This window comes from Priapulus caudatus, unplaced genomic scaffold (assembly GCF_000485595.1).
Source record: "Priapulus caudatus unplaced genomic scaffold, Priapulus_caudatus-5.0.1 Scaffold1403, whole genome shotgun sequence".
NCBI classification, from domain to species: domain Eukaryota; kingdom Metazoa; phylum Priapulida; class Priapulimorpha; order Priapulimorphida; family Priapulidae; genus Priapulus; species Priapulus caudatus.
In genome coordinates, this window is record NW_014578464.1 from 38,449 (window position 1) to 53,853 (window position 15,405).

A 15,405-nucleotide genomic window follows, 5' to 3' on the forward strand; every position below is an offset into this window, starting at 1 on the left:
TTATATGTTGTATAGTATAGTATAGTAGTAGTAATAGTGTATAGATTATATAAATTAGGGTCGAGGTCAGAAATTGGCACGCGATCGACTTTAGCACGTATTTCATAAAAAACTGACCCCCCCAACCTCTGACCTTGAACGCCCTTCCCCGCCAGAGATCAAGGTCGTCACCAGCTTCCTCAACCAGCAGCCGGTGAACCCGTTCGATGAGGAGCTGGGCGCCGCGGCAACGACCGACTACCCGACTACCGAATATCCGACCGACAACCCCTACCAGGGTCGGCGACGGCGCCGCGACGCCCCCGTAGAGGGCGCCGCCGCAGCCGTAGAGGGCGCCGCCGCCGCCGCTGCGGGCCCGCGGCTCGAGAAGCGCGAGGCGAGGGAGGAGCTTGCGGAGCCGTGGACGGGCGCGCGCGTGGAGAAGAGGGAGGCGCCGGAGGTGGAGGAGGTGGAGGGGGAGGAGGTGCACGCGCGGAGGAAGAGGGCATCTTTCCAGCCGAACAATCGGCTGAGGCAGGCGCTGTTTCAGCTGAAGAACGTCACGAAGGATAACTGCTGGTACGCACACCTGTTGATCACGTGATGATCACCTGTCGATCACCTGTTGATCACCTGTCGATCACCTGTTGATCGCCTGTCGATCACCTGTCGATTGCATGTTGATCACCTGTCAATAAATTCTTAATTGCTTATTCATTACCTGTGCATTATTCATCATCTGTGTGTTGTTCATCTGTTGATCATCTGTTGATTGCCTGTTGATTGCCTGTTGATTGGCTGTCGATCACTTGTTGATCGTCAGCGGATCATTCGTTAATCACCTGTCAATCAATTGTTAATTGCCTATTGATTGCCTGTGGATTACCCTTGGATAAAATGTTGTTCAAATGTTGTTCATCTGTCGGCCAAATTTGCAAATCAACGCTCGCTCTGCCGCTGAACGCTTGCTGTTCGTCGCGCTCCCGGCAACGCCCGCCATTCGTTGCTAACGTCTGCCGTCCGTTGCTAGGCAACTGCGTCCGGAGGACCTGAGGATGCCGAGCGACGTCATATACGGAGTCGAGAAGTTCTACGCGATGCAGATGTACACGGCCGTTAGACTGGCGAACTTCCTCAGCGACTTCCTGCAGACGATCAATCCGGAGGAGGTGGGGACCGTCTAGGCGGCCGGGAGAATTCGCACCCAGTCTTGTTCTTTTAATAAACCTCGCTTTCTTTCGTAACCTCCCCCTCTTTTTTCTTTTCTAGCCTCCCCCCTATATCTCTTCTCTAATCTCCTCCCCCCCTCTCTCTCTCTCTCTCTCTCTCTCTCTCTCTTTCTCTCTCTCTCTCTCTCTCTCTCTCTCTCTCTCTCTCTCTCTCTCTTTTCTAACCTCCTCCCTTTCTCCTCTAGTAACTACCTCCCCTCTCTCTTCTATAACCTCCCACCTCCTCCCCCTCTCTCTTCTCTAACCTTCCACCTCCTCCCCCTCTCTCTTCTCTAACCTCCCCTCTCTCTCTCTCTTCTCTAACCTACCCCCTCTCCCTCTCTCTTTCTTCTCTAACCCCCTCGCTCTCTCTTCTCTAACCTCCTCCCCCTCTCTCTTTCTTCTCTAACCTCCCACCTCCTCCCCCTCTCTCTCTTCTCTAACCTCCCCCTCTCTCTCTCTTTCTTCTATAACCTCCCACCTCCTCCCCCTCTCTTTTCTCTAACCTCCCCCCTCTCTCTCTCTCTTCACTAACCTCCTCCCCCTCTCTTTCTCTTATCTAACCTCCCACCTCCTCTCCCTCTCTCTCTTCTCTATCTCCCCCCTCTCTCTCTCTCTTTCTTCTATAACCTCCCACCTCCTCCCCCTCTCTCTCTCTTCTAAAACCTCCCCCCTCTCTCTCTCTTTCTCCTATAAAACCCCACACCTCCCCCCCCTCTCTCTCTTCTCTAACCTCCCCCCTCTCTCTCTTCTCTAACCTCCCCCCATCTCTCTCTCTCTTTCTTCTATAACCTCCTACCTCCTCCCTCTCTCTGTCTTCGCTAACCTCCCGCGCTCTCTCTCTCTCTCTATGTAACCTCCCACTTCCTGCCCCTACTCTCTCGTCTTCTATAACCTCCCACCGTCCTCCCTTCTCTCTCTTCGTCATAACCTCCCACGCCTCTTCCCTCTCTCTCTCTATAGACCTCCCACTTCCTCCCTCTCTCTCTTCTATAACTCCACCTCCTCCCTCTCCTCTCTTCTATAACCTCCCACCTCCTCCCTTCTCTCTCTTCTATAACCTTCCCACTCCTCCCTCCCTTCTCTCTCTTCTATAACCTCCCACCTCCTCCCTCTCTCTCTCTATAACCTCCCACTTCCTCCCCTCTCTCTCTTCTATAACCTCCCACCTCCTCGCTTCTCTCTCTTCTATAACCTCCCACCTCCTCCCTTCTCTCTCTTCTATAACCTCCCACCTCCTCCCTCTCCTCTCTTATATCCACTCACACTTCCCTCCCCCTCTACTCTTCTATAACCTCCCACCTCCTCCCTCTCTCTCTCTCTAACCTCCCCACCCCTCCACCATCCTCCGTTCCTCCCTTCTCTCTCTTCCATATAACCCTCTCACCTCCCTCCTCTCTCTCATTTCTCTCATAACCTACCCACCTCACATCTCCCTACTTGACTCTCTCGTATATAAACTCCCACTTCCTCCCCTCTACTCTCTCCCTGTCTATCTCAACCGCTCGCTTCGTACCCCACCGGTCCGTCCTCTTCTCTCTTGCCTTGCCTACACGCTTATCGTTCCTACTAGTTAAGCCCCTTACCACCGATCTCCTCCCCCTCAGTCGCTCGTCCCTCTCTCTCTCCTTGTCCTCACTGACCTCACCCTGGCCCTGCCACGCTCCTCTTCAGCCTTCCCACTTATCCTTCTTTCTTCTTATCAACTCTCGCACCACTCTCTGACTACTGCCCCATCCTCTCTCGCGTGTCTGTGATCCTCCCGCAACCCTCCCTCACCTTCTCGCTCCTCTTTCCTTCCTCATAGTGTCTACCTCCTCCTACTCTCCGTGTCTTCCGCTCAACCTCCCCCTCTTCTCTCCTCTCTCTATAACCTCCCACTTCCTCCCTCTCGTCTCTTTCCTACTAACCTCCCACCTCCTCCCTGTTCTTCTCTCTCTATCTCACTCCCCACCTCCACCTCCTCCTGCTCCTTCTCTTCTCTACTGAACTCCACACTTGTCTCCTCCTCCTCTTTACTTAGTATAACTTCCCACCTCCTCCCTGTCCCTCCTTCTCTTCCCTATATTTCCTCTCACTCTCCGCGTCACGTGCTCGCTCTCTCTCTCTCAACCTCCCCATCCTCTCTCTCTTCTTTGCGCCTAACCCTTCCTCCGGCCTCCTCTATTTCCCGTCCCTGCTACACCGCCATCTTCCCTCCTCCTTGTCTCTCCTCTAACTCCCCCTCTCTCCTCTTCTTCGCAACCTCCGCCCCTCTCTCTCTTTCTGCGCTACCTTCCCCGCCTCTCTCGTCTCCTCTCTACTGTGGTGTCTGAGGGTCGTTCCTCGGGACCGACCCTCTCCCCGCCCGACCGACCGCCTCCCTCACCGACATAAGGACGCTCCCGAGCTGGGGGAGTGTGATACCAGTCCATCCGACCGGTCTGCGACCGGCGCATCTGCCAAACGCTCCGCCCGATCGGCTCACGTAGTGACCGACCGCAGCCTCCTCGCCGGGAGGCAGCCGGCGGTCTTCTCACGACGTCAAACAAGTTCCGGCCGGAACGCCGTACGACGACCGTCACCGCCGGACGCACGGTTCTTCGGACCGTACGCGATGCGCACGGACGTGGCGCGCACCTACCTGGTCGTCCGATTTTTCGTACAGGACACAACGAACGCTACCACTGGAGGAAACCCCTGGTTCCAGAGGTAGGCTTCAGGGAGGTGAGGGTCGTGAGGTCGTCAGCGGGATCAGTTGTGCCACACTGGAGGACCCCTGGCTTCCAGAGGGTAGGTGCAGGGAGGAGAGGCGCGCAGGCGATCTCTCCGATCCCCGCCTCATGCACTACGACCCCAGCCTTATACTCCCCCGCCTCCCACCCCGTCCTCCCCGCCCTAAGTCCGGTGTGGATCTCCTTGTACACCGGAGGTACCCCCTGCGTTCAGAGTCTGGTGGCTTCTGCTCTACGGTGCAGGGAGGGGCGGGGACCGGTGCATGTTGTACATGTGAGGACCCCCTCCGGCTGTCCACGGAGCGTTACGGGTTTGCAACCTCGGTGGTCTGCTGTATCATGTGAGACCCACCTGCCGTATCCCACGCAGGGCTCCCCTCTAGCGTGCGTTCGAGGCTTCGAGGGCGACGATGTGTTGTACATGTCGGAGGCACCCCTGCGCTTCCAGAGGGTAGGTGCAGGGATCGGACCGGGCGGAGAGGTGCTGCTTGGTGTAGCGATTGGAGGACCCCTTGGTTTATACAGGTAGGGCTAGGTGCACGACGGAGGAGGGCGGGAAACGGCGATGTGTGTGTACATGGAGGACCCCTGGCATTCCCAGAGTAGGTGCACGTGACGGCGGAGGCGCCCGGCCGAGGTTCTGGGTACACATGGACGTGACCCCCTGGTTCCCAGAGGGGTTAGCGTGCAGTTCGACAGTCGTCACGACGCGGCCGGCAGTGCGTTGTGTCGCTTGTTCCATTTGGAGGACCCTGGTTCCAGACGGGCTAGGTGCAGGGACGGCGAGCGCCGTGTGAGCGTGTGTGTTTGCACCATGCCCGCAGGGACCCCCTGGATTCCATCTCTCCGCATTCTCTGGCGAGCGTCTGAGGGCCCCTCCGACGGTTGCTGCTGACGACCTTTGTATCTTATGTTGTAGGATCCCCTGGTTCCAGCAGGGTAGGTCGCAGGGAGGGAGGGACGGGACTATTCGAGTGTCATGTGTACATGGAGGACCCCTGGTTTCCACGGAGGCGTAGTGCAGGGAGCTGAGCGCGAGGTGTGTGTGTTCATGGAGGACCCTTGGTTCCAGAGTGGTTCGGTGCAGGGACGGACGAGGGCCGGCGAGGTGCGGCCTGTCGTAGACTATTGGCCGGACCCCTGCGCTTGCCAGACGGTGCGTAGGTGCACGGGAGCGGCCCACATGCCCCGCTGCCAGGGGGCACCCGACATACCCGCTGGGCAGCATCTCTGTGTGGTCCACGGAGGACCCCTGGTTTCCAGAGCGGGTCAGGATGCAGCGGAGGTCTGACGGCGGCACGCGTTTGTGTACATGGTCAGGACCCCTTGGGTTCCAGAGGGTAGGTTCGCACGGGTCTGTGTTACATGGAGGACCCCATCGGGTTCCACCCGAGCGGTCTTAGGGTGCAGGCGAGGGACGGCGAGAGGTGTGCTGTACATGGAGGAACCTGGTCTTCCCAGAGCGGTAGGGCCGCGGAGGGAGGGCGGGGAGCGTGTGTGTGTACACGCGGCAGGACCCCTGGTTTACAGAGCGGGTAGGGTGCGGGACGGACGAGGGCGTGAGAGTGTTTGTGTACCCCATGGAGGCACTCCCCCGTGCGCTTCAGAGTGGTAAGGGTGCAGGAGACGTGCCGTTACCCGCCGGACCGCGAGGCGGCGAGGGTGTGTGTGTACATGGAGGACCCCCTCGCGTTCCAGAGGGTAGGTGCTAGGGAGGCTGACCGGCGCGGGAGGTTGTGATTGTACATTGCGAGCGTGACCCTGGTTCCAGAGCGGTAGTTGCAGGAGCTGAAGGCGCGGTGAGCGTGTGTGTGTACATGTCGGGGACCTTGGTTCCAGATTAGGCGTGGCAGGGAGGCGAGCGGCGGAGTTCCGCGTGTGCTGTCGTTGCATGGAACCCTGCGTTTCCAGAGGCCGTAAGGCCATCTTACGGAACATTATATGTTTGCTGTCCTTCCGACCCGACCCTACGAAATAATACCGCAAACCAAAGCTTTTTTTTTGACCATTTTGTCCGGGTTCCATTTTTATTTTAGTTTCTTATTCCTTATTTAGTATAGCGATTGGAAACGAAGAAGCATGCTGTGGCAAACATGTGGACCGCACTCACGTCCCCCTCTCCACGGCGTGCTTTTTTTCCTTCACCCTCTTCCCAGCGTCTCGCCGTCCTCACCGGCGTTCTCGGCGCTCGCCATGCTCACCGGCCGCTCTCGCTCTCGCGTCAGCTCACCGGGTCTCCCGCCTGGGCTCGCCCGTCATCACCGGGTCTCACCGTCGCGCGTCTCACCCCGTCTCCACGCTTCGCGGTCTCACCGGCGTCTCCACGCTGCGTCCTCCTGCACCCGGCGTCTCACGCCTGTCGCGTCTCCCGGCGTGGTCTCGGCGCTCGCGTCTCACGCGCGTCTCACCAGGCGTCTCACCGGCGCTCTCGCCGCTCGCCCATTCTACCCCGTCGTCTCAACCGCTCGGTCCCTCACCGGCCGCTCGTCCTACACCGGCGTCTCCTACGCTTCGCGTCCTCACCGCCGCGTCCTCACCGGCGTTCTCGCCTCGCGCTCTCACACCGCGTCCTTGCACCAGCGTCTCACCGGCGTCTCGCGCTCATGTCTCACCGGCTGCCTCACCGGCTTCTCACGCTCGCCGTCTCACCGGCGTCTCGCGGCTCGCGTCTCACCGGCGTCTTCGCGCTCGCGTCTCACGCGCGCGTCTCACACAGCGTCTCACCGGGACGTACTCACGCTCGCGTCCTCACCAGCGTCCTCAACCGGCCGTCTCTGCGTACATGTCTCACCTGGCGTCTCGCCGACTCGCGTCTCACCAGCCTCTCACCAGCGTCTCCGCGCTCGCGTCTCACCGGCCGTCTTCACCAGCGGTCTCACCGGCGTCTCCGCTTCGCGTGGCCCTCACCGGTGGTGTGGCTCGCGGCTCGCGTTCTCACCAGCGTCCTCACCGGTGCGTCTACACGGCGTCTCGCAGCTCGCGTATCTTCGACCCAGCGTCCTCGCCTGGCCGGGCCGTCCTCGCGCTTCGCGCTCTCACCGCGCGATTCTTCACCAGCGTCTCGCGCTCGGTCTCACCAGGCGTTCTCTGCCGCTCGCATCTCACCGACGTCCTCGCGGCTCCGCGTCTCACCGGCGTCTCACCGCGTCGTCGGACGCTCCGCGGTTGCTCACCGCGGCGTCTCACAGCTCGCGCTCTCACCGGCGGTCTCTGCGCTCGCAGTCGTCACCGGGGGCGCGTCCTCGCGCTGCTCGCGTCTCACCGGCGTCTCGTCCGCGCTCGCCGTCTCACGGCGTCTCTCACCGGCCGTCTCACGGCGGTCTCGCGCTCGGCAGTTTTCACCGGCGTCTCGCCGCTCGCCGTCTCCACCCAGCGCTCTCACCGGCGTCTCGACGCTCGCGTCCTCGAGCCGGCGGCTCTCGCGCTCGCGTCCCGTTCACCGGCCGCGTCTCTGCGCCTGCGTCTCACCACCCGTCTCGCGGCCGTTCGCGCCTCGCGTCCTCACCGGTGACCGTCTCCACCAGCGCTCTCGCCGCTCGACGTTCATGGCGTCTCGGCGCTTGCGCGGTCCCTTCCACTACCACCGGGCGTCTCAGCCAGCCGTCTCACCGTCGTCTCACAGCGTCTCACCCGGCGTCTCACAGCTCGCTCTCCAGCGTCCTCACCGGCGATCTCGCGCTCCATGTCTCACGGCCGCGTCTCCGCGCTCGGCGCGTCTCACCAGCCTCTCACCAGCGTTTCTCCGCGCGCCTCGCGTCTTCACCGGCCGGGTTCTCGACCAGCCCGTCTCACGGCGTCTCGCCGGCTCGCTCTCTCCCGGCCGTCTCCTGCTCGCGTCCTCCAGGCGTCTACACCGGGTCTCGACCGGCGTCTCGCGCGTCTGCGTGCTCACCAGCGTCTCGCCGGGCGTCGCTCCGCGCTCGCGTCTCACCGGCGCTCTCACCAGCGTCTCGGGCGCTCGCGTCTACCAGCGTCTTCGCGCTCGCCATCTCACCGACGTCTCGCGCTCGCGTGCTCACGGGCGGTTCTCACCGGCCGTCCTCACGCTCGCGTCTCGACCAGCGTCTCACCAGCGTCTTCACCGGGCCGTCTCGCCCGCGCTCCGAGTCTCACCCGGCGCTGCCGCTGGCTCGCGTCTACACACGGCGTCTCGCCGCTTCGCGTTGCTCACCAGCGTACTCCACCGCGTCTCCACCAGGCGTCTCGCGGCGCGCTCGCGTCTCACGGTGTCTAGGCGTCTCGCCGGCGTCTCGGCGCTCGCGTCTCACCGGCGTCTCCACCAGCGATCTCGCGCTCGCGTCTCACGGCCGTCTCGCTGCTCGCGTACTCACCGGAGCGTCTCACCAGGCGTCTCACCGGCGGTCTCATCAGCGTCTTCACCGGCAGTTCTCACGCTCGCGCTCTACCAAGGTCTCACCGGCGCTCTCGCGCGCTCATCGTCTCACCCGGTCGTCTCCCGCGCCTCGCGTCTCACAGCCTTCTCACCAGCTGTCTCGCTGTCTCGGTGCTCACGGGCGCTTCCTCACCAGCGTGCTCACTCGGCGTCTCGCGCTCGCGTGCTCACCGGCGTCTCGCCCGCTCGCGTCTCACCAGCGTCTCACCGGGCGTCTCACGCGTCTCCTGCGCCTTGCGCGTTCTCGACCAGCGTCTCGCCGCGCGTCTCAGCTGGCTCCGCCGTCTCACTCGGGCTCGCGTCTCAACCAGCCGTCTCCGCGCTCGCGTCTCACCAGCGTCTTCGCGCTCGCATGCTCACCGACGGTCTCGCCGCTCGCGTTGCTCACCGGCGTTCCACCGGCGATCTCGCGCGTCGCGTACTCACCAGGCGTACTCCACCAGCGTCTCACCCGGCGTCTCGCCAGGCTGGGTCTCACCGCCGGCGCGTCTCGCGCTCGCGTCCTCCACCGGCGGTCTCGGCCCCCCCCCCCCTCCCGCCGCTCAATGTCCTCAACCCGGCCGTTCTCAGCTCGGCCCGTCTCACCGGCGTCTCGCGCTCGCGTCTCACCAGCGTCCTCACCAGCGTCTCACCAAAAGCGTCTCTGCTCTGCTCGCCAGTCCTCTACCAGCGTCTCACCAGCGTCTCACCATGCGTCTTCGCTCTCGTGTTCTCAGCAGGGTGAATGCGCCGCGCTGGGCCTCGATCCACGACGGCCTTCGGCCCCGCTCACCGGCGTTTCACCCGGCGTCTCGCCTCTCGCCGTGCCTCACCCAGCGTTCAACCATGCGTCCCTCACCAGCGTCCCGGGCTCTGTCCTGTCTCGGCACGCCAGTGAAAGGCGCGGCTTGGGCCTCTGTCCACGACGGGTCTCGGCCTCGACCCTGTTCACGCTCTAAGGTGCAACTTCGCTCAGAACACGGCGAGTACCGGACGCTCGCGCTCAACCCCTGACGAACACTTACCCGGATCCAGTTCTTCGCGGCCGCGATGCCGGAGGATGCGGGTGTGGCTGATCCCTACTTTGACTGTGACGGCTACGTCAACGACTGTAGGTCATCACCTACTCGCGTGCCTTTCTTCGGACAGGAGCTTCCTGAGGACCGGTCTGGAGTTCAAGTGTCAGTGTTTGGCTCCCGCCTGCGTGCCCGTGGTTCGGTGGTGGGTGGGTTGTGGGGGTGATGGCCGGTAAGCATGGTATGGATGGGCAGGAGGAAGCGAGGGGAGAGTGGGTGTGGAGGGAGGGCAGGGCTGCTATGGATGGCAGGAGGAAGGGAGGGGGAGGCAGTGGTTTTGTGCCGCAGGTCGAGGGCAGCGGTGCTATTGGATGCAGTCGAGGTACAGGGACGGGAGTCTCAGTGGGTGTGGCAGGAAGGCAGGAAAACCTGGGAGGGCCGACAGATGGTGTCCGGACCGGGCAGGGCCCGAGGGTGCCTATGGACGGGCAAGCGAGGAAGGGAGGGGAGAGTGGTGTGGAGGGAGGGAGGGAGGAAGGGAGGGGAGAGTGGTGTGGAGGGATGGGAGGGTGCTATGGAGGGTGGAGAGGAGAGGGTCGGCCAGAGGAGTGGTGTTGGAGGAGGGGAACGGACGCGATGGGCCCATGGGGCGAGAGGTGCGTGTGAGAGGGAGGGATAGGGTGCTTATGGACGGGCTGTGTGTGGTGGGGGCACGTTATGGAGGGCATAAAGGTGCAGCGACTGCAGGCTGGTATTCTGGTTTCTATCAATTAAGCTTTCCGCTTCCAATCCACGTCCATCTCTTACCTCCACACTCGATCAATCAATAAATCAATCAATTGATTAATCCTCGTTCGCACGTCCGTTCTTCGTGTCAAACAGGGGAGTGGTCATCGTAGATGTAAAACTGGACATTGCTGGACATTCGACAGTAGGGCTCCGATGACGTTCCCTACGTTGGCCAACGCGTTCAAGGGCACCGACCGCTGCGACCAGCAGACGACGCAGGTGAGCGCCACCTACGGGGCTCGAAAGCAATCGATTATAATGTTTTTGTAAACGTTTTATCGTCGTTTTTTTTTGTCGCAGTTATTCTTCTCTTTTTCCTTTGTCTCGGTAATTATGGTAAACCAACGGCATTTTGAACATGAGTCCCTGACTGAACACTAAAACTTTCACCTCGTGAGATGACATACGCTCGCGCCATAACGTAAGCTACGGTACTAATATTATTCCATTATAGAGTGAGTGTAGTATAAATTATATAATCAATAATATTATTTATCTATTAATACTTGTTTGTGGTTATTTAACAGCCATCAATTAGCTTTAAATTCAATAAAAACAATAATAACAACAACAACAGTAATAATAACAATACTACTACCGTTATTAATGTTAATCAACGACGACTAACAACTGTAAATAACGACCTCTAACGTCTTCCTCACTTTGCTCACGTTTTAACCTTTGACCTCGCTCACGTTTTAACCTTTGACCTCGCTTTCTCTCCTCCATCAGTGCGAGTTCGTGCCGGGCCGGCGTTTCGGCCGCGGCGGCTACAAGTGCATCTGCAAGCAGGGTTACGAGTATCCGTTCTACGACCCCACGACCTTCTACGACGGTGACGTCATGGAGGTCGAATACGAGAAGACAGTCAAGGGACTGCCGAACCGATTCGAGCAGCTCACGTGCCGCATAGGGGGCGCCGGCGCGGCGCACGCGAGCGTCGTCGCCACCGCGCTGCTGCTGCTCGTCGCCACGTGGGGGCGCTAGCGGGCGCCGTCGAGGTTTCCGTCGCCGCTCGCTCTTGGTGCGTCGGTGGGTGGGCGGGTTTTTGGGGGGGGGGTTTATTTAGAGCTCGGTCGTCCCGATCGCCATGTGGGGGTGGGTTTTTTTCAGAGGCCGCGCCGCCGCCGCGACCTTTTGCTTTAGAAAAATTTTACGCGTCGACGGTCTTTTCCGACGTGCGTAAATGCAATCACGCGGCGGACGTGGCAGTCGCAGTTTTTGCGCGGGGGGGGGGGCGGCGAGTTTCTTCTCTTTTTTTTAAACGTACGTCCGATTTTATGCGCGCGGGCCGCCACGCCGGCAGCCCTGCGGAGTCAATTTTATCGAGATTGTTCGCGTCCGTTTTAATTGTAGTCGTGGAGTCGAATCTCGCGCAGTTTTTTCTTGCGCGATCTTGCGGGTTTTTGACGATCCCCCCCTTCCTCTCCCTCTCCTCTCGCTTCGTAAACGATTGGGTGTTTGTATCGGAGTTGTTTTGTATCATAGACGGCACACATGCTGTCTTTTTCGCATCGTAGGCTCTACTGTTGCTAGTAGCAGGTTTGTACAGTGAGGATTGCATCTCTTTAATACTCTGCGCGATTTTTGCAGCCATTTTTGCTATTACTATTATTATTATTGTTGTTGGCAATATTTTACTCGTAGTTTTATCCGTCTGTCTATATCTGTCCTCGCGACCGCGTCGACTCTGTGTTGTCATGACGACGACGCATCGTGACGTCATGACGACGACGCATCATGACGTCACTGACTCGTGGGGCATTCTCGTCTGTCTAAAATACTCTTAAGTGCAAGAAATAGTACAGTGCAAGAACGCGAACATTTGCGTACATTTAAACATTTTCGAATATTATCGAGTATTTGAATTTGTGTCGGCCAGTCGATAAAGATGTTTGATTCATCTCTAAATATAATTAATGTGAATTCCGGGGAATGCTACTCGAAGGATTCATTGTGGATTCCGGAATGCTATACTTAAAGGAACCATTGTGAATTCCGGAATGCTACTCGAAGGTTTTATTGTGGATTCCGGAATGCTACTCGAAGGTTTTATTGTGGATTCCGGAATGCTACTCAAAGGTTTTATTGTGGATTCCGGAATGCTACTCGAAGGATTCATTATGAATTCCGGAATGCTACTCGGAAGTAATGCTCCAACCGATTCCGAGCATTTTAATGCAGCCGATTAATTTAGAAGCGATTAGATTTGATTAGAGCGGAGATTTCGGGGGAAAGTTCAGCCGGCGTGATGCAATCGTGGGGGTTGATCGGTGGATGGAGAGGGAGAGGCAGCGAGACGCGCTCGTCTTGCGGTTTCGTGTCGAGACATTAACCCGTTGAGACGTCGTGACGTCACAGCGTCGTGACGTCACTGCGTCGTGACGTCACCGCGTCGTGACGTCTCCGCACCGTGACGTCACCGCGTCGAACCTGATGCTCGTCTCGTGATCTCTCTTGCATTTCACGTCCGGCGAAATCGTGCCGTCCAACAGTTGTCGCGTACCGTCGATAATCATGTGTAATCGATAATCGTGACACCGATATCGATTTCTAACGCCGTCGCGATTTTTAATAAAAACATTTTAAACCGTGGTTCACGCGTTTGCTCGTCGTTACTTTGTTACTTAGTTTGCTTCGAGGTATAGCGTCGAGTTTTTTATGCATGATACGTGAAGGCGGTGGCAGGTGGTGGTGGGTGATATATAGGAGGTGGTGGTTATAGGTTAATTCAGAGATGCCAACACATATTTGAAGCAATCTGTAGTTTCTGGCCATCAAATTAGTAGTTTGAGGATCACGTAGTGACCCGAGTTTTCTAGGGGTGTCCGACATGCCCCCCGGAAAAAATTTTGATTCTGAGATGCAATTTCCTGCATTCTGAGGGTCAAAAATGACAATAAATTGACAAAAAATGACAATAATTGAAAAAAATAATATATATATTTCGACCACAGTGAAATTCGTAGTTTGATACAAACTGGTCGTAGTGGTGCAAAAGGAATAGAAATTCGTATAAAATACAGATAAATATAATAAGTGGTTGGCATCTCTGTTAATTCCCTTTCTTCCTGACTTTTCCTTACCTGCCTTCCTAGCTGTTCTTCTTCCTCCTCCTCCTCCCCCCTCTTCATCATCTACCTCTTCATCTCCCTACTCCTATACCTTCTCCTTCGTTCCCTCTTCCTCTTCTTTCTCGTACTTCCTCTTTCTCCTCCTCTTCATCCTCATCATTATCCGGTGCTGCCTCCTGTACTTCATTTTATACCATCTCCTCCTCCTGCTCCCCTCCTCCCCTTCCTCTCTTCTATAACTCCACACCCCTCTGCAGGGCTGCCAACATTGGGTGATAGGTGAGAGTGAGATGCGAGGGAGCGAAGCGACCGAGGGGGTGGTGTGGGAAGGGGGTTTCCCCCCTCCCACGGTAGGGAGCTTTTGCATTTTATAACTTCAATTTGTGCAATTTGGTGCATACTAAAGTGACTGTTTTCAGATATTGTAAGATTTTTTTGCTGTGCGTGAGCTATTTCAGCGTTTTATTCATGAAGAGATATTCATGCGTGAGATATCTCAGCATTTTTTTGCTGTGCGTGAGATATTGTAAGATCAGCGTGAGAACGTGAGATTTGGTCAAAATGCGTGAGAGTTGGCAGCCCTGCCTCTGCACCTCGCCACTCAGCAATACATGGGTGTTAACCGTCCGTCTCTGTATAGACGGATTTCCAGTCTTGAAAAAATTTCTGAATTTTTCAATTTTTAAAAACTTAATTGCATCTAATGATCAAATAATAATTAATTTAATGATCACACACACGCACGCACACACACTAGCTGCTTATCCGCCTTCTCTTCAGTTCAACTGACGCAATATTATAAAGATATTATAGATAGAAAGATGGACGGACACACAGACAAATAAAAGGGAGCCCTTGCTAAAGCCATTTCTTTATATATTTCTGTTGTACAGTTCTGTAAATATCACAAATATGAAATCGTTTTAGTGAATATGGCATTTTTTCCAAGCTTCGTACAAACAAAAAAGTAATATTATTTTTAACTATATTAATAGTAAAAAGAGTATATATAAGGGCAAAGTAAAATATAAAAATATATAATAAGCTCCGTACAAACAAAAAATAAGAGTAATATTATTTTTAACTATATTAATAGTAAAAAGAGTATATATAAGGGCAAAGTAAAATATAAAAAGCAGATAACAAAATAGAAAACATTCTCATCTATATAATAAATATAAAAACATTCGTCTCTGCCGTGACATTGCTACAGAGTAGCGATGCCGTGACCAGGATTCGAACCTGGGTTATTGCGGCCACAACGCAAGGTACTAACCACTATACGATCACGGCTATTGCGCCAGACGATGGAAACTTATCCACTCTACAAGCCCTAGTCCATATGCGACGCTATCTACTTCATATTTTTCGAATTACGTTTTAATTTTCTTTATTTAATTTAATTTATACTGTGCCAATAGATCTACGAACATTACATTTTTAGAACATATTCGGATATAAGTTATTTTGTGTGTTATGTTAAGTTATTTACGACATCTCGCGATAAGATAACACGGAACATTGCCAGTAGATGGCGCGATTAACCTCCTTTTCATACAGTTCGCCACCATGAAGTAAGTTTGCTTCTTGATATTGTTTGTAATCTCTAAATATCTCGATCATCGTAAGTTCCTGTCGTATGGCGTTCTGCTTATGCAAACTTTAATGTAGCTGCAGTAATTATATGCTATTTATTTGCTTCTAGGATCGAACTGTGCTCGTTCAGTGGGTACAAGATTTACCCTGGCCATGGCAAGCGGATGGTGAAATCTGATGGCAGAGTAAGTAGCCTATTCTAATGCACTTGCCAACAACACAACTATACCCTATATTCGTGTGTCGTCCACGTGCAGTTCTTAACGCGCGTATTTACGTTGTTCTTTTACGCACGTTATCGTATCCAATCGTTTGTTGACACCGGAATGGAACAATTGAAATCTGAAGCTGCATACCAACTCCGCGGCTCAAGGATGGAGAGCATGTCCAGTAATAAACATTATCCTATACAATCACCAACTCCGCTAGCAAAACGCACTTGATCCCTTTCCTCGTTGTTAATATATAATATAGGCTGTAGCTACTACTAGTTTACCAAACACTAAATACTACTACTAGTAAATGCTCCGATTGTTCCCAATACTGGCAATAGTATTAACCATTATTCAGTTATATTTATCGGTTATTTCGCTTTTATCTATCTATAATAAGTAAGTACTACGCGAGGTATCGTGATACTTCTTGTGTTTATGCATG

General features: G+C 55.5%; 2 protein-coding genes and 1 non-coding gene across 3 annotated transcripts; 2 read left to right on the top strand and 1 right to left on the bottom strand.

The window, feature by feature from the left end:
- The first annotated feature begins 4 nt into the window (after positions 1-4).
- LOC106816522 lies at positions 5-1,180 on the top strand. Its single transcript, XM_014821150.1, has 3 exons — positions 5-14; positions 156-558; positions 1,010-1,180. The coding sequence occupies exons 1-3, from the start codon at positions 5-7 to the stop codon at positions 1,161-1,163; spliced, it is 567 nt and encodes a 188-aa protein (XP_014676636.1). The 3' UTR covers positions 1,164-1,180.
- Positions 1,181-9,323: 8,143 nt separating this feature from the next.
- Positions 9,324-12,673, top strand: LOC106816523. The gene is made up of 3 exons (XM_014821151.1): positions 9,324-9,452; positions 10,172-10,297; positions 10,811-12,673. The coding sequence occupies exons 1-3, from the start codon at positions 9,324-9,326 to the stop codon at positions 11,063-11,065; spliced, it is 510 nt and encodes a 169-aa protein (XP_014676637.1). The 3' UTR covers positions 11,066-12,673.
- Positions 12,674-14,373: 1,700 nt separating this feature from the next.
- On the bottom strand, positions 14,374-14,445 carry Trnah-gug. Its single transcript has one exon. It is a non-coding gene; the product is annotated as a tRNA-His (tRNA).
- Between the last annotated feature and the right edge of the window lie 960 nt (positions 14,446-15,405).